This window comes from Anabrus simplex, chromosome 8 (genome assembly GCF_040414725.1).
Source record: "Anabrus simplex isolate iqAnaSimp1 chromosome 8, ASM4041472v1, whole genome shotgun sequence".
NCBI classification, from domain to species: domain Eukaryota; kingdom Metazoa; phylum Arthropoda; class Insecta; order Orthoptera; family Tettigoniidae; genus Anabrus; species Anabrus simplex.
Window position 1 is genome coordinate 229,838,466 of NC_090272.1, and position 19,606 is coordinate 229,858,071.

The 19,606-nt window shown below is 40.0% G+C and overlaps 1 protein-coding gene across 3 annotated transcripts in view; it reads left to right on the plus strand.

Annotated features, from left to right (window-relative positions):
- Positions 1-19,606, plus strand: part of LOC136879035 (carboxypeptidase E) — a 216,768-nt gene that overhangs the window by 158,993 nt on the left and 38,169 nt on the right. For all 3 annotated transcript variants that reach the window (XM_067152763.2, XM_068228931.1, XM_068228932.1), the window contains exons 4-6: positions 5,277-5,432; positions 16,199-16,362; positions 17,709-17,845. In XM_067152763.2, the coding sequence (XP_067008864.2) occupies positions 5,277-5,432; positions 16,199-16,362; positions 17,709-17,845 (457 nt within the window). The remainder of the gene's footprint in view (positions 1-5,276; positions 5,433-16,198; positions 16,363-17,708; positions 17,846-19,606) is intronic.

A 19,606-nucleotide genomic window follows, 5' to 3' on the forward strand; every position in this document is an offset into this window, starting at 1 on the left:
CAGGCAAATGTAGGGCTGTACCTTAATTAAGGCCACGGCCGCCTCCTTCCAACTCCTAGGCCTTTGCTATCCCATCGTCCTATAAGACTTATCTGTATCGGTGCGTCACACCGACACAGATAGGTTTTATGGCGACAGATATAACTAAGGACTAGGATCGGGAAGGAAGCAACCGTGGTCTTAATTAAGGTACAGCCCTAGCATTTGCCTGGTGTGAACATGAAAAACCACGGAAAATCATCTTTAAAGCTGCCGACAGAGGGATTCGAAGCCAGTACATCCCGAATATTGGATACTGTTCGAACTTTGGCGACTGCTACTATCAAGCTCGGTGATGATTTAAGAGTGGATTTCTGCCGCTGGTTAATTGATCAAGCACTCAATCCAGAATTTCTGTCACGTGTATTAGTGACACATGAGGCAATTTTTATAGAAGGAGTGTTTAATATTTAGTATACCAAGGCAACCTCTAGCACCGGCTCTCAATTAATATCTGGATGGATGCAGTGGGAAGTCTGTCTCTTTGACCAATCGTCTTTTTCTTAGCGTTATTTTGTTTTACGTCCCACATACTATTTATACCGTTTTCTGAGACGCTGAGGTGACGAAATTTCATATCGCAGGAGTTCATTTACGTGCCAGTATTTCTACGACACGAGACTGACGTATGTGTGCCCCATCAAATATCATCAGACTGAGCCAAGATTGAACCTGCCAAGTTGGAGGTCGGAAGATAAGGACCTCAACGGTCTCAGACACTCAGACCGGTACCAATCACCTTACTTGCATAAATTTGATCGGTGTAGCTTTCCTTATGATGACGATGGGACGGGAAAGGGCTAGTATCGGAAAGGAAGCGATCGTGGTATTCATGACGTTACAGCCCCAGCATTTGCCTGGTGTGAACATGGAAAACCACGGTAAACCACCTTTAGGGCTGCCGACAGAGGGGTTGGAACCCACTATATCCCACTCATGAGCTGTGGAATATCCCCATTCAATAGGACAAGGCAGTTTCCAGCACCGGTTCTAATTAATATCAGGATGGGTGTAGTTGGAGGTCGGTTACATCTTTTTATTAATGTTATCTTGCTGCTGTACAGTAGATACAGTACGTTACTGGAGCTTTCAGAGGACGTGTCGCTTCGACTACGCCGAACCACGTGGATTTTACACGATGGTGCAGACATTTACTCAACGGTAGACAGGACGATGTGGAACTATCAATTGGCCAGCCCTTATTCCAGTGGATTGTTATGCCTGGGGGGACATGAGAAACAAAGTATACCGAACTGAGGTAACCACTTCGGATGACCTCCGTGAACGTATGTTTAAGCACCAGAGGATATTCTGAACCACAGTGGTGTCTTGGCTCGAATGACAAGTTGCTTTACGTCGCACCGACACAGATAGGTATTATAGCGATGACGGGGCAGGTAAGGGTTAGGAGAGGGAAGGAAGCAACCATGGCCTTAATTAAGGTACAGCCCCAGCATTTGCCTCGTGTGAAAATGGGAAACCACGGAAAACCATCTTCAGGGCTACCGACAGTGGGGTACGAACCCACTATCTCCAGAATACTGGATACTGGTAGCACTTAAGCGACTGCAGCTATCGAGCTCGGTGTACCAGTAAATATACCGACACGAGGCTGATGTATCTGAGCACCTTCAAATACCATTGCACGGGGCCAGGTTCGAACATGCGAAGTTGGAGTCAAAAGGCTAGCACCTCAACCGTTTTAGCCACTCAACCAGGCAGGAAGCACGAAATGTAGGTACGTTTAATTTACTTAGTTGTATAATATGTCCATTTTTCGTTTGAAACAAAACGTTCGATGTGCTTCGATAATTCAATTCTGATTCTACTCATATGGATATCCTATGCCATGCATTTGTTCGTTGGCGCAAGGAACTGTCTTCCTTCTTCTACCTTTACGCAATGCACAACGGGGATCGTACCGCATTTCACGTCCCGGCGTGCGTATCCCAACCAATAATTATATCACACGCTCGTACAGGTCGCGCACCGACACAGGTTTTCAGGTCATTTCCATACTCACTAGACCACAGGGCTGACGACCACAGATATCCCTATCCCCTAAAGGACGTAACAGCAAATGAACCAGTATTAACGCTGAGAATTCAATACATCTCCAGGGTCCGAAACCGATAACTAGTGTTGTCTGAAACCCCTAAGACGGAAACTAAATACTAACAACAACAAACCAGTCTGGCGATAATGTAACGTAACATGTTGTAGACTGGTAGCCTTCAGCTGTTAACGTAAGTCAGTTGCTCGTAAACATGAAACCAGTTTGGCAAGTATATTACGTAACATCTCGTGGCATTGAATAGGGAGCGCTCAGCTGTCACAGTAGTGCATTTGCTCTTAAACATAAACAGAACAGAAACCAGTTTGGCAGGGATGGCGCGTGACTTGCCTGTTATCAAAGGAAAGCTATTCATTCACAAGAACAAGGCATACTGCCTATTCTAAAAACATCGTACCCCTTTGCTCTCGAGAATAACTTCCGAGGATTACTAAAAGTTTGATATATAGTGGTTCGTCACATCGTTCTCTATTGCTACAATAAATATCTGCACATATACACCTAACACCCTGTATATATCAATGATATGAGTAAAGAAGTGGAATCAGAGAAGTCGTTTTGCGGATGATGTTATTCTGTGTTGGGTAATAAATAAGTTAAAAGATTCTGAGCAACTGCAAAATGACCTCGATAATGTTGTGAGATGGACAGCAGGCAATGGTATAAACGGGGTTAAAAGTCAGGTTGTGGTTTCATAAATAGGAAGTCTTCTCAGTTTTAATTACTGCGTTGATGGGGTGAAAGTTTTTCGTTTTACAATTGGCATAACGTCGTGGAGACACAGATAGGTCTTATGGCCTAGAAGTGGTAAGGAAGCGGCCATGGCCTTAATTAAGGTACAGCCCCAGCATTCGCCTGGTATGAAAATGGGAAACCACGGAAAACCATTTTCAGGGCTTCCCGACAGTGGGGCTCGAACCCACTATCTCCCGGATGCAAGCTCATAGCTGCGCGCCCCTAACCGCACGGCCAACTCACCCGGTAAAGTTCCTTATGGGGATCACTGTAAATACCTAGGTGTTAATATAAGGAAAGATCTTCATTGGAGTAATCACATAAATTGGATTGTAAATAAAGGGATCTCTGCACATAAGTATGAAAGTATTTAGGGGTTGTAGTAACAATGTAAAGGAGTGGGCATATATGACTCCAACTAGAGTATGGTTCCAGTGTATGGGACCCTCACCAGGATTACTTGATTCACGAACTGGGAAAGAATCAAAAGGAACGCAGCTAGATTTGTACTGGGTGATTTCCGACAAAAGGGTAGCGTTACGATAATGTTACCAAGTTTGGGCTGGGAAGATTTGGGACAAAGGAGACGAGCTGCTCGACTAAGTGGTATGTTCAGAGCTGTCAGTGGAGAGATGGCGTGGAATGACATTAGTAGAGGAATAAGTTTGAGTGGTGTAAGTAGGAAAAATCACAATATGAAGATAAAGTTGGAATTCAAGAGAATAAGTTGAGGCAAATATTTGTTTTTAGGTAGGGGAGTTAGGGTTTGGAATAATTTACCAAGGGGATAAGTTCAATAGATTTCCAAATTCTTTGCAATCATTTAAGAAAAGGCTAGGGAAACAAGTAGGGAATCTGTTACCTGGGTAAATGCCCTAACTGCAGATCAATGTTGATTAATTGATTCACACAGTACAAACTGAAGATCGGTGGTCAGAAAATGAAGATTGTAATAGTAAACAAGAATGGTCGGAGAATTACTGCAAACATAAAGCGAGGCACGTTTTAAATACCTAACTACAGAAGTTTAAGTGGGCACGGCGGCCCGCCCTCTCTGAGACCAGAGAAATTTGTAAGGTAAAAGTGAGCGGGTTGGCGGCCGTGGCCTATACTAGGAACTGTCCCGGCATTCGCCTTAGAGCAGGAGAATGGCAAACCATTCTCAAGACAGGTGATGGTGGGGACCAGCTCTTCTCCGTCTCCCGACTGCAGAGGCGTAGAGCCACGGTAAGAGCCATAGCTACCCCTGCTCTGCTCGGTTCGTCGGTCGGAGTGTAGAGCTGTCGGACCAGCCATGGCTACTTGTAGGGCGAAGCTCACTCTACAACCGCCAACGATATCTAAAATAGAACAATTCTGTTACTTGGGAAGCATTGTCGCTGGTGACAACGGATGCGGTTCTCAAAGAAATAACATGTTAGCTTTCGATAAACAAGCTTTCCACACCAACAAGTACATTTTAACTAGCAGGCACATGAGCACTGAGACAAGGAAGGCTTTTGCAAACCCCTTCTTATGAACATTTGGGAGAAATGAGGGAGTTACCGTGGAGGTGATGACGTGGTGTGGTGGAGATTCACTAGAACGAGCTGGACTGACGACAAATCTGACCTTTCCTCTTTGAAAGAGTTCAATGAAAAACGTACACGCATTAAAGAGATGGAAAATAAAACTTGATCTCCCACCTGCTCAGACACAATAAGTCCTGAAAAATGTTTTGAAGGGAAAGCGTTGGGAAAAAAGGCAGAGGAAGACCGAGAAAATCATAAGACCAGAAGAACATGAGTAGTGGAACTAGAAGGAAGTTGCACTGTCACTCTCTGTACAGACTCTCCATTCACCATTCGAGATACTACCATAAAACGTGTCTTGCTCACATCTAGTGCTAAGCCTTGCCTCCACGACTCGCTGCTGCCTCTGAAAATCTCAAGTTGCTGATTGTTTTTACCGTTAACTTTAATTCCTGCTGCCTCTTCTGCTAAAGCTGCTTGTATAGGTCCTCTGAGTATAGATTTATCGCAGGGGAGAAATGACACAGCCCTGTCCAAAGTCACGTTTTATTACCATCTCCTCGGGTAACTCCCTACCTTCCTTTATTTTAGCAGTCTGATTGTAATAAATGTTGCTGATTATCGGAATGTCCTTCATGCCCAAGTTGTTCTGGCTGAGCATTTGAATGAAGCAATCATTATGACCTTTCGAAGGCTTTATTATAATCCAAAAGTCACACACACTGACATCTAAACGTCTCTGTACCACAGCACATTAAAGGTAAACAAATCTTCTCTTGTTTTTTTCACTTATCACATGAAGCTCTCAGTTAACGTCAGTTCAGATAGCTGTGTTATACAGAATAGTCTGAGCAACATAATGCTGTGTTAGTATTCTGATTGCTTTCCAAGTAACGAGATGTTCTCTCATGTTCCAGGGTGGCCGAGACTATCTGACGGGGCGATACAACAACAACAGTGTTGATCTGAACAGGAACTTCCCGGACCTGGACAAGATCATGTTCAGCAACGAACTGGACCATATCAACCACAACAACCATCTCCTCAACCAGGTGGATCGACTCACAGAAGCGGTGAGATGTTACATAACCATTGTACCGGTACTGCTGTAACAAAGACACATTTTTGCTTCAAGTTTACCAGAAAACAATCCCAATTTCTTCATTACCCCAATAGATGGCTGAGAATACCACTGTTCACTGTTGCCAGGAATTTACAGTACAATAGGATGGGGTGGGGAGGTTACTTAGCTTCTCCTTCTTACCCCCTGTGGGTGGGGGACGCAGAGGAAGAATACACCCACGGTATCCGCTGCCTGTCGTAAGAGGCGACTAAAAGACGCGACCAAGGGATGATTGAATTAGAACCATGAAATACTCGTGATTAGTGCCATCACGCGGGGCACACCATGGGTCGCCTTTACTTGCGAGTAGTACCACTATGTTAGGTACACAATAGGTCTGTGATTGGTAACAGCAGAGAGCGGTTCACTGAGGGTTTCCAGTACCTGTGATTAGTACCACTATATGCAGAACATCACGTGCTTACGCTGCCCGTGATGGTGCTTCGGAAGCAGTCCCCTGGCCAGTAATATAATTTCTGGGAAGGCGACGCATTGCGGGTCGGATCCACTGATTTTTAAAAATTCATAATCATCCATTCATTCTTCTTCATCACGTTTTGTTTTGTGGTCAGAACATGAATTTTCTACTTTTAAATTGTCATTGCATTTTGTCTCATTTCGTACCATTAGGGGCCGACGGCCTAGATGTTAAGGCTCCTTTAAAAAAGAATAATAATAATAATAATAATCATCATCTTCTTAGCGTTTGTCTCGCTGTACTGCACGCGACTCGCCACTTCACACCAATCTTAACGACTCAAAAGATTTCTTCTCGTGGTCGGTGACCCGGAGGAGGGATGTATAACAGAATTGTCGAGAGGAGTCAGGGAGTGGAATAATTTTAGTTTTCTAGTTCTGGGCCAATTTTCGTCCCACGTTGCTCAATTTTTTAGTAACTAATATATTATTCTTAGGTAAAGTACTTAAGTAGAATAAATGTGTTTAATGTCCAGCCCTCATCCCGTTTCTCAGTGGGATTGTGTATGAAGTGAGATGAATTCCCGTAGCGAGATTTTACGACCTGAAATCAGCCTTATCAGAGGAATTACGAGATTCATTCATGTGATATATGATGGTAGGAAGGGAGAGGTGTAAACTGGTGCCGGAACATAGCCTACTGCTGTCGAATAGCACCAAGGCGTCTGCTAAAGGCTTAACGTCTCCATCCGACGAACGAATCGCCATCAATAGCGTCATATGCCCTCACTCCATTTGGAGACTGGGGAGAGGTTTAGAAATTGGGTCCAGGCTTTTGGCACTCAATCTAGCGACTAGAAATTATATACCACCTCCTCTCCTCTCCTCCCCAGCCGGCCAACATTCTGATGAACATTTTTTCGAACAACGGAACCCAAACCGGGTAAGCCTTAACTATATGGCCACCAGGCAGGCTATCAAATTTCAAAATTCTTTCTTTAAATCTTTCTCGTCTGCCTGTGACAATGAAATTGTACTTGCTCAAAATGTTTCTATATTGCGCGAATTGGTTACGCGGTGCGAGTCTTATAGGTATTAGCTTATATAAGGGAGATTATGGGTTCAAACCCCACTGTCAATCAATCAATACTGATCTGCATTTAGGGCAGTCGCCCAGGTGGCAGATTCCCTATCTGTTGTTTTCCTAGACTTTTCTTAAATTATTGGAAATAAATCTGAAATTTATTGAACATCTCCCTTGGTAAGTTATTTCAATCCTTAACTCCCCTTCCTATAAGCGAAGATTTGCCCCAATGTATCCTCTTGAATTCCAACTTTATCTTCATATTGTGATCTTTCCTACTTTTAAATACACCACTCAAACTTATTCGTCTACTGATATCCTCCCACGCCATCTCTCCACTGACAGCTCGGAGCATACCACTTAGTCGAGCAGCTCGTCTCCTTTCTCCCAAGTCTTCCCAGCCCAAACTTTGCAACATTTTTGTAACGCTACTCTTTTGTCGGAAATCGCCTAGAACAAATCGAGCTGCTTTTCTTTGGTTTTTTCCAGTTCTTGAATCAGGTAATCCTGGTGAGGGTCCCATACACTGGAACCATACTCTAGTTGGGGTCTTACCAGAGACAAATATGCTCTCTCCTTTACATCGAAGCCTGAATTTGGTTTTTCGTGGCTTCATTATTTTCGCACACGCAAATCTGGTCCGCTCTTCTCATCGTCAGCACGAGACCCGTCTCTGTCTAAAGAACGTGACATAATAAAAATCTTTCTGTACTCGCCCTATGAGTAGGTGAGCAAAGAGTGGACTTGTTCATTGTATTGTAGTAAAATCTGCAGGCAGTCAACTCTCAATTCTCCTTAATACAATGTATTATAATATTGGTAGTTTTACGTTCCACTGATTACTTTTACGGTATTCGGGAACACCGAGATGCCGGAATTTTGTCCCGCGGGAGTTCCATACCTGAAAATGTCATCGGACTGAGTCGGGATCAAACCTGCCAATCGGGCTCAGAAAGCCAGCGCCATATCTAAGCCGCTCATCCCGGATACAGTTAGTGTGTTTGAAACTGATCATAACGACATAAAACACAACTTGATTTTTAAGTCAATTGGGCATACAATACAGACTCTGACACACACTCACCATGGCCATTTTCTTCTTACACGAGAATGTCTCATAAAAATGTACAATCACTCTTATTTCACGGAAATACAATTAAATTTTTAAAACTCAGTGCCGCATAATTTATGGCGGATTGAAGAATCACCTTGATACATTAATTGTCCCTTAAACGTCAAATACACTTTACAGCATTTGGCCATAGTTCACTTTTATCGCATAACAAAAGTCTACCATCTTCACTAACGCACATTTCAATTACACCGGGGCAGGCTGAGCGCGTCTCTAAACGCGACAAATACCCGGAGACAGCTGCACACACGAACAAGTAATTTCTTTGTTAACAATTATTAACTTTATTCAAGTGCAAAGAGCTTGTTGCATGGTGTTAGCATTGCCAGGATCAGAAGATATCCCCAGAAAACTCTTTTGCTTTTGTGGAAACAGCTCCATGGGATACCTCCCGCCTAAATCATACACATTACCATAAGAGGAACTCATTATACACCACACCCCTTCATAAGGGAGGTAACTAATAACTAATAATAGTGCACTATCCTCTATTTACAGGCGAATTTATAACGAAATCAGTAATTTAATGCATGATATGAAAATGTATTCTGTCGCAGAACACGGTAAATATCGTTAACTGAGACCTAGTAACCGAAATGGCCAGTTTGTTTTTTAATTCCAATATTTATTCAGTTTTCGGAAGAAAACCAGTGTCCAATCACGAAGCCGTGGTCAATTTCCTGCTTCTCCATACGGAGGCTAGCGATCTAAAATGCAACATGAAAAGCTATCCTTTAGCCATGAATTTCTCCGTCTACCAACAGACCGTTCCCCTTGTATCTTTCCTTCAATAATTAGCTGTAATAATTGATACCGCTCGCCCCTGATAACTGCCCTAAGTATTGTGTTTTCCTTTGTTTTATAATAAGTTAGTTCTTTTTGCTTTTTCATCCGATAATGAAATAATGGCGCGTGGCCTCAAAAGAGGCCTGGTACAGGTCTTTTGATTTGACTCCCGTAGATGACTTGCGCGTCGTGATGATATGTTGATGACGGCACATACATCTAGTCCCTGCGCCAGGGGAATTAAACAATTTTGGCTAAAATTCCCGACCCTACCGGGAATCGAACTCGGAACCCCCGTGACCAAAGGCCTTCACGCTAACCATTTAGCCATAGAGCCGGACTTTCATCCGATGAAGGACCTCGACATTTGGAATTTTCAATATACAAGGTATACGCAAGAGACGACGGCACACATACAATTCAAAGGCAACAATGCGTTTCTCAGTGCTTGGATTCAGGGTCTAGCTTTCACATCCATATAGGAGAACAGGGAACATGTAGCGGCGGATCATGCGGATTCGTAGCTGCAGGCTGAGATCTGCCCTTACAAGGAATTTCTTCATGATACTGAGTTGTTTCCTGGACTTCTCAGTTTTAGATGTTATTTCTCGTTTGGAATCACGTTGGTCGTTCAGCGTGGTGACCACAATAGTGTTGTAATACACCGTCCTTTGTTTCAAGCTGGTCTCAAATTAAGAAGAAACTTGAACGTGCTTCAAAGATGTGTAACAAAAAGAGTAATGAAGACTGTATTTTTTATGGTTTACTCAACAACTTAAAACAGGAGTGGCTTTAACTGGTCTAGTAAACCAAGAAGTGCCGGCCCCACGGTGTAGGTGTAGTGTGGCTACTCCAACCACTACTCTTATACCTTCATCTCCTTCACACAATATACATAACATTTGTTTGAGCGCCAGTTGCTTTTTAAATAAAAACAACAAAATTTGGTAGAGCATACCTCTTAGATCAATTATCTCAAGGCGTGAGGTGATAAACTCACATATCTGGCAATATACAGGGATATGGATCAGGACAATATTAAATTACTGTTGCATTTCCACAATTGAGGATTGTACATGGAACTGGAATCACTTATTATAATTAAAATAAAACTGAGTTTGACTATAATTTACGTCACAATGAACAAGCAGTGACGTCTTTTAATTTAACAAAAAAATATATATAGTGAGATTTGCGGTAATCTGAAAAAGAAAATTTAATCTAAACAAAAAAAGCTATTGGCATGAACTTGAAGTGAGATGTGATATCGCCGCTGATTACATTCTTCTTTATGAATGCATAACATGTCTGATGCTTAATTACCTGATGTCTGTATACACCGCTGTTGAACTTGAAATTCCAGGGAAAACCTATGAGCTGAAGTCGGGAGCCGTCTGCTGTTATCTTCTTATATAACAAGGAGTTGGCCTACATACCATGTACGCGTGTAGTGAGCTCCAATGTAATTACGTCCACTCAATATATTATAAGAAATTGGAAAATATTATTGAAACATCTTGTGAAGTCCATCCTCACAAGATGATGTTTCTTTATCAACATAGTACTAGTCTCTGCTCGGATACAACCACCACTTGTAGACCTCCTCGATTATTACTTCTTCAGACACAACTCTTAGCTCTGACCATCACTCTAAGACCACTTCTTCCATTTGATACATCTGACTGATACACATGATCTGATAGATATGATACCTCTCACCACCGTTGCCTCGACTTTTATAACCTCGCGATGACGACTCATCTCCCTACTCTCTGTTCATCCCTTCCACTTCAACATACAGTAGCTGGCGAATACTGACACTTGGTCGCAATCACGTGCCCACGCACTGATGTCATCAGTCATGTGTCGTATAAGCGTACCCAAGCGGATTACAGTGACTATGCGGCATGAGTCACCGGAAAACCTACTTGCACATAACATTCTCAGTTAAACATAGTCTCGATTGCAAAACACTCTGCCAACACATCTGCCTAGAGTTACAAGCCACAGAATGACTATATCAAACCAGCAAATCTCACTTACTAATATACAGCATAATTACAAACATATTCACTTAACGTATGATTAAATACAATAATATGCGTGATACCTAATTATTACAGTCTAAATGATGAGAAACAGAATATAAAATCTAATGAATCGGGTTCATAATGATAATAACAATAAATACTTAATGGAATCTGTAACCCTGTTGTACGGTTACAGTAGCGTCCCTGCCTCTTACCCGGAGGCCCCGGGTTAGATTACCGGCCAGGTCATGGATTTTTACCTGGATTTGAGGGCTCGTACTAGGTCCCCTCAGCCTATGGGATTACAATTGAGGAGCTATCTGACGGTGAGATGGCAGCCCCGGTCTAGAAAGCCAAGAATAAGGGCCGAGAAGAGTCATTATGCTGACCACACGACACCTCATAATCTGCAGGCCTTCGGGCAGAGCAGCGCACGCTTGGTAGCCCATGCCCTCTCAGGACTACAGCGCATGTGCTTTGGGTTTTAGTTTATTTATTTACAGAGTTTACGCCCACATTGGAGCACTTAAATCAGACTACAACAAATTTGTCTTCCTTTTCTTCTCCCAAAAAGTCTTGAGTCTGGTTGACCTGGCTGCCCTCTCCGCATCCGTTATAACATATTGTTTCCTATGTACAGTGGTCAGAGGAAGCCTGATGCATTTATTCTTCAAAATACTTTTCTCGCCTCTGTTCTCTATGGTTTGCATGGTAATATTCAACTCCTCCAAATCACTTTGAATTTCTTTAAACCAGTTGTTTTTTTATTTACTATTCCAAAAGTAATTAAATAATTGTTTTAAAACTCTGTTATCACTTAGTCGAAATATATGACAAAAAAGGCAATTCTTCTTTTTCTCATCGTGTCTGTGATGGACTCACTTTCCCGATAGATAACCTCATTCGGCAACAATCTCCACTGTCCATCCACCTGATGTTTCTTGTTTATGGTCGTCCTGAGTATCCTTCGATCAACTCGTTGTAAGCGTTCTGTTGTTGATCTAGTATTGAGTTTAAATAATGTTTCACAAGCACAAGTTGCTTCTGGTTTAATAACAGAGTTATAATGCCTCAATTTAGCATTAATCGAAAGACATTTCTTTTTGTATGTAGGCCAATTTATCCGTTGTGCCTGCTTCAGTTTATATATTCTGCTCTCTATTGATGGTTTTTCATTGCAATTCCAAGTGAGATTTTCACCCAAATATTTAAATGTACTTACAATTTCAATTCGTTTATTATTATTATTTAATAATAGCTCTGAATTTAGAGTTCTGAAAGTAGGCATTATTTTTGTTTTATCATACGAAATTTGCAATCCAACTTTTTTCGCTACATTTGTAAGTTCTTCCAATTGAACGTTAGGCTCTTCGAAACCATTTGCCAGTATCGCAAGATCATCCGCGAATGCCAAGCAATTTAGTTTGATATTTTTTTCCAATTTTGACTTTTGGAAGACATACCTTAGTCCACTCTCGCATGACCTTTTCCAATATACAATTGAACAATAATGGCGAAAGTCCATCTCTCTGGCGGAGGCCTGTTGTAATTGGAAATGATTTAGATAACTCATTTCTGAATCTAACTTTAGATTGAGTATTCTTAAGTCATACCAATCAGGCTAATAAGTTTGGAATGTAGACCAAATTCCTAAAGGACATTCAACAGTGATTCACGATGTATACTATAATACGCCTTTTGAAAATCAACAAACGTAATAACTAAATTTTTGTTTCTAGATCTATGATGTTTCATAATCCATTTTAAACTGATGATTTGGTCAGGGCAGCTTCTTCCTGGACGAAATGCACCTTGATATTCCCCTAGTTCACAGTCAAGATGTCTCTGTATTCTGTTATAGATAATCTTAGATAAAATCTTATATGTAATATCCAATAATGATACTCCCCGATAATTATTTGGATCAGATCTATCGCCCTTTTTATGCAATGGTTGAATTATTGCCATATTCCACTCTTCAGACATTGTAGCAGTATTCCAAATATCTATAAGATGTTTATGTAGATTATGAACGGTTTGGTCATTAGCATTCTTCCATACCTCTGCGACGATTTGGTTCTCTCCCGGTGCTTTATAATTTTTAAGGGAATCAATTGCTGCTCATACTTCATTATAAACGGGCGGTGTAACCTTTTCTAAAGGTATCCTATTTTTTGGATGTGCGTCATATTGCAGATATTCTGAAGGTTCCTCACTGTTAAGTAAGTTCTCTAAGTATCTAGCTAAAATTTCCGCATTATCTTGATTAGTATGTGCCTGTTTTCCATTAGTACCTCTCATTAGGATGTTGGAGTATAATTTGTTTGGTATTGCCGAAATGTTTTATAGTAATCTCTTGTCTTATGTTGAGTATAATAATTTAAATACAGTTAACCGAAACAATTATTTCAATGTAAAATACTATAGGATGCCAAAAGTCAACGTTTACTTGCTATCCAATTATTTGGTTTTCCAAAATAGTGTAAACTCAGTTTATTTTGATTAACGGAGGTTTTTCTGTACGTCTAGTTTCGGAGGCGTATTAGGACCATTGAACGTTGTAAGCAATGATGTCAAATTCCCTTTTGGGGAAATCAAATGATAATAAATGTCTTATGTGTCTCTAGGTCATGGCCCCTTGTGAGTGTGGGCGATAGAATATCACTCACGGTATCCTCTGCCTATCGTAAGAGGCGACTCAAAGTATACCCAGTGGCTATTAACTTAGGAATGTGGTTTGGTAACCACTGGGCTCTTAGCTGAGTCCTGGCATTGCTTCCACTTACTAGTGTTAGGGCCGTTTTCCCCAAATGAGTTTAAACTAGGTTTATTTTAATCTGGTTTAAGTCTGAGTTTAAACTAACATTCATTTTCCCCATATTGGTTTCACTTGGTTCAAAGTTAAACCTTCTATATTGTTGGTTTAAACTGCTGTTTATATTCAACCTTCTTGACATTTTATTAACGTATCTGAGATTTTCCTAGTAGAAGGGTTAGTTTTGACTACCAGTTCTGCAGCACTTTACTAGAAAACGTACTAAAATTAAAACCTAGTATTAGCATTAGAAAAATGGGAGAATTTATGTCTTTGGTTAAATAGGAAATAATTTTGATCTGCAAGTGAGGTTAAGAAGCCGCATTCCAACAAAAATTTACAATACTGGAAAATCGGATGTGCCGGAGTTTTTTTGATGGATTTATAATTCATAAGCGAACAGCAAGGATTGTCTAGTATCGAAGGAGGATTCATTTAAAACGTCAACTGCACGAAATAATGTTATTTCGCTAGAAGCAATGATTCTGGCTGCTTTAAGATATGATGCAACAGGAATTTTTCTTATTAACAACGGGGACCACAGACCTTAAATTGCAGTCTCCTTATAATATTATATACTGTAAACTACTGTTGGTGGTATGAATACTGTAATGTGAAGCATAAAAATATTCTTACATAAGCCGTGTAATACGCCCGCTCTTCATATGGTGCCTGGTGGCTGTGGTCGCTAAAGCGTTACGTCAGCATCGTCCGAATCCGTGACTAGACGGTTCGAATAGTTTGTCGAAAATATTTTTACCATCAGAATGTTGACCGGCACGGTAGGAGAGGCGGTGGTATACAATTTCTAATCGCTAGATTATATATTTAAAGTGTTTCATGCTTGCTAGTAAACTTGTAATAGAATAAATTATAGTTAAGAATGTTTCATCGTAACTATTGCCAGCATACCAGCAATAGAAATATTAATGCTATAGGGAGAAGAGTATTATGCATACAGTACGACATATCGCGAACTTGGCGAACTTGGTTATGTTATAAAGGAATATAGAATCAAGTAATACATCTCCAGTGGTCTGTCTGCTGGATCCAAGGCCGAGGGCGATGGATTTTAATAGGAGATAGATCCCGAACATGCTTGGAATTTGTTTGCTTGAAATTTACATAAATGTTGATTTTCTGAGGAAAGGAATACCGTATGCCTATTGCTGAAAGACCAGGATTTTAATATTTCAACGTCCCCGTGTGTTCCGTAAGACAATTCAGACATCAAAAGACACGTATTAGGCCCACGGTACTTGTTTATGGTAAAGCATGACAGAGAAAAATAAGAAATAAAAGTGCGTTCCAAGAAATTGTAGACAGCAATAGGTAAAATTGACACAACACTTCGCACAATAAACAATTTATTTATCAGTAAAGCTAATATCCCTCCGAATTTGTCCTTTATTCACTACGTACGATAGCATTAATTCGCCACAAACAGCTGATATTATTACAAAAATGTCGGTCATTGAATTACTTGGCTCTGATTAGCCAATTCCAATCGACCATGCCTTCGACTATTCCTTCAGTGCAGCCAACGTTAGCGCCAACGACAGCTCGCCCGTTTAAACTAAACGAGTGTCAGAAATTGGTGGAGAAAATGGACGCAAGTTTAAACTAGGTACTAAAGTTAAACAGGTTTAATTTATACCAGGTTTAACTCGATTTGGAGAAAATGGCCCTTAGTCTCCTCATTTTAATCTATCCTATCCGACCTCCCTTTGCCAACTGTTCTTTTCTGGCCCCGACGTTATTAAGCCTAGGGAGTCTTTCATTTTTATCTTAATAGCATCGTGCCCTTCCTTGCTACTCAGACCATACGGTCTTACTAGCAACTCATGATCTGGTAATATGCGCACACTTTATCTTTGTGCATTTACACTCTAGTGCTGAATCGGTCGACCTCGGCGATCTTCGAGATTCGTACTGGCAACCTTTGAAACACAAACTATGAATCGCTTAAGCATCGCTGTGCGACATCTGGCGTACACTTTACGTACTAGTACTGTTGTTGTTTACACAACAAAGCCAAAGTATAGAATTCATGCTAGGAACAAGATTCGCATCGAGAAATGTTTTATAATGTTATATAATGTGTATGTGACATAGTTGTTGGCTTAAGATGATAGCGGTTTAGAAAGTTCATATCGATCGATCATATTCTCGATTCAATTCAGATTTCATTTTCATTCAGTTGGCAGCACTATCGATACCGGGACAGCTCCCTTCTTACTCCTCACCCCCGTACACAAAGGCACCAAGATAAAGTGTGCGGATAATACGTGTTCCTTGTATATAGTTCACTTTCTAAGACAAATAAATCTGTTTGCTTTTAGAGGAGAAATGGTCAGATATTTTCGTAAGTAATATTGTTAGAATTTATATTTCACATAAAAATAAGATATGAAAAACTGTCAGTGAGAAGTAAACTTCATCTGTGTTCCAGATTCAGCCTGAGACACGAGCCGTGATGAGGCTCATCATGCAAGTGCCGTTCGTCTTGTCAGCCAATCTACACGGAGGAGATCTCGTGGCTAATTATCCGTATGACTACAGTCGGTCCGGGGCTACCAGCGAATATTCGCGAACACCAGATGATTACACCTTTAAGTAAGTATTATATTTAAGCCACGCTAATATTTGTGACCTTATCAGTCATAGGAGGATCCTTTCGTACCTTAACTGTGTTATATCTTCCAGTACAATAGCAGGTATATAAAATAAGAGTTTTGTCTGTACATTGCTCAGAATTTAAAACGATATCTCTGTATCGGTCATGTCCACACTAACAAGGACATGCACTTTTTAATTTTCCGTATTTCCTGTCTGTCTGTCTATCTGTCTGTCTGTCCACGCATCACGAGAAAACGGCTGAAGAGAATTTAAAAAAAATCGGTATGCAAAGTTGGGGAATAAGTCTCTATAATCTAGGCTATAAATTATTATATTGACGATGAGTGAAATGCTAGTTTAGGGGAAGGCTTTAAATTTAATTCTGAAATATTTGATATTAGTGGTCCTATCGAGAAATACTACATAACTAATGTTATGTAGAATTAAATTTCCGATCATTTATGTCGTACACATTTTTAGCGTACCGGGTATGATAAGAGATATTCATGAATTTGCATTTTTGTTGCTCTGTCCATATCAGCGTTGAGTCACGAGGAAATGGGTAAACAGATTTTAACGAAGATCGGTAGGTATGTAAAGTCGGGGAATAAGGAACTACAGTCTATGCTATAAATAAAACATTACCTTGATCATTGTTTGTTGTGATATGATTTGTGTCTTCTGCGTTGGTCCGATAAAATTCTCTTGTAGGCTGAGAGGGACCGTTCAACATCCCAGGAAGATAAGATACTACCTCGGTGAAATATATACCGGCAGTTCTTGTTCGCAACTAATGTTCTTGCAAACAGTTGCAGAGCTTGAATAACCTAGATTTCGTGTCGAGACTACAAGGAGTGTGTTATAAACTCTGACCAATGAAAGGCATCCCAGATTCTGAGAAAGGATTAGTGCTGTTGAGGGACTCGAACCTACAGTACATCACAGAAAAGGGTTAGAAATCGCAATTTTAAACCCATCTTCAGGAATTGAAGTACGAATATTCTATAAAATATGAAATTCGCCAATTGTTCTACCTTAGTCTGGAAATTGAACGAGCTGACAGATTTTTTTTCTAAATAATAATTGCCTAGACATGTACAAAAATGTTACATTCTTTCGCATAATATGTAAAAGCATGTAATATTATTAAGAATATATAAAAATATTTGCAATGAAACACAAGTATAACCATAATCGGAACCACAATTAGCAGACATTTTCAATTTTCAGGGGTCTACAAGCAAAAGGGGTCCGGGCCCTAGTAATGGCATAGGAATTGCTGTGATACATAACCTCGGAACATTATTCTTAGATCATTATATGCCCACTTTGTGTGCTTGCAGATACCTGGCGAATGCGTACGCAGGCCACCACGCTACCATGGCCAGGCACGACCGGAAGGGGTGTGGAAGGGATAGCTACAACTTCGGGAAACAGGGCGGCATCACCAACGGGGCAGCTTGGTACAGTGTTCAGGGAGGTATGTACTTCACTCAGCAAGGGGTGTTGCAGCTAAGCAACAGAAGGGCACATGTCTGTGAAGACCACAGTCAAGTAGTAGAAAATCGCTATTTTTGCCATCATAATCTGGACAGACAGACTTATTCTAGGTGTACAAAAATTATCATGTGCAATGAATGAACATTGGAGATTTTCATTGGCTTATCAGTTACTGGTTATGATAGTTTATTCCTTGCAGTGTTTTTCAAGGCTGCAAATTCACTCCAAGCTTAGGAAGAGCAAACTCGGAAACTACTCATGTGACATGAATGGTATTTTTACAGCTACTATCCGCAGCATATAGCTAGAAAGTAGACTACAATAATGATATTTGGTAAAATAGTCTTCTTGTTAAGAAAACTTCAAATATTGTTATTAAAATTTTCATAAATTTTGTCAAAAACTGTATTGCCCGTATTTTCATAAATAAAGAGCTACATTCATAATTATAGTCCATCTTTAAGGTAATTGCACAGTAAAACAGTGTGCCAAATTTCATTTCAGTCATTAATGGTTACAGAGTAGAAAGATTAATATTATAAATAATACACTTCTACAGGACAGCAATACAAAATAAAAAATATCAGTCAAATGTCTCAGTAACTATTAATGATTGACCAATGAAATTTGACACACTGTTTTATTGAGCAATTGTGTCAAACATGGACTACAATCATGAATGTACCTCTTTATTTATGAAAAATAGACTATAAAGTAATTGATAACATTTGAGAGAATTTGAATAGCAATATTTTAAATTTTCCTATGATATTTTTTGTTACCAAATATCATGACTGTAGTCTACTTTGTAGCTACACGCTGTGGATAGTAGCTGTAAAAATATAATTCATGTCACATGAGTAGTTTACGCGTTTACTCTTCCGAGAGCTTGAAGTGAATTTCCAGCCTTAAAAAACACTGCAAGGAATAAACTGCCATAAAAATTAACGATGAAATACAACCAGTAACTAATAAGCTAATAACAATTTACAATATTAATTCATTGCACATCATCATTTTTGTCCAAATTATGATGACTAACATAATGATTTTCCACTACTTTTCTGTGATGTTCAGACATGTGCCCTTAAATTACCGTTAATTCCATAAGAAACGCAACGCAACGTTGCAGGAGTTTGTTTCTTTATTTCTTTCTTAATTTTAGAAGTTCGTCAATGTGAATTCAGTATTGTTGCTTTCTGCAATGGAAGACCACCTCGGAAAAAGTATGTAACCAATTTTTTGAAATGTGATAATTCAGTGGAAATAGGATGTATTAACATGCCTCTATAAAGTGGTGTCATTTGATGTCTTGCATTTGAACTTCAACCTGGTTTACAGCCAGAAGAACTTAGTGGTAAGGCTGGAACATCAGTCAAGATGGCGGACAGCGCTTGTGTTAGTTCATCACGAAGTGTGATAGATCATTTAAATAAAGACCATAGACGAAACCACATCTATATTTTGAAATATTTTTTGACATTGTTATTATTTTATTACGCTAATGTTATTTGTTAACATTTTTTGTTCCAAGTGCATGTACAGGATTTCTCTTCTATTATATACAAATGAAGACATACTTGCGATTATTTTCCACTGTATCGCTTCCAATAATTGTTTAACTCATTTGTACACTAGCATATGCAATTGGTTCATGTACTTTATATCATGAAACAAATCTCGAAAATAGTTTTCCTCTCTCCTGAAAAATTACTGGCTTGTTGGTTACATAGTTATTCTG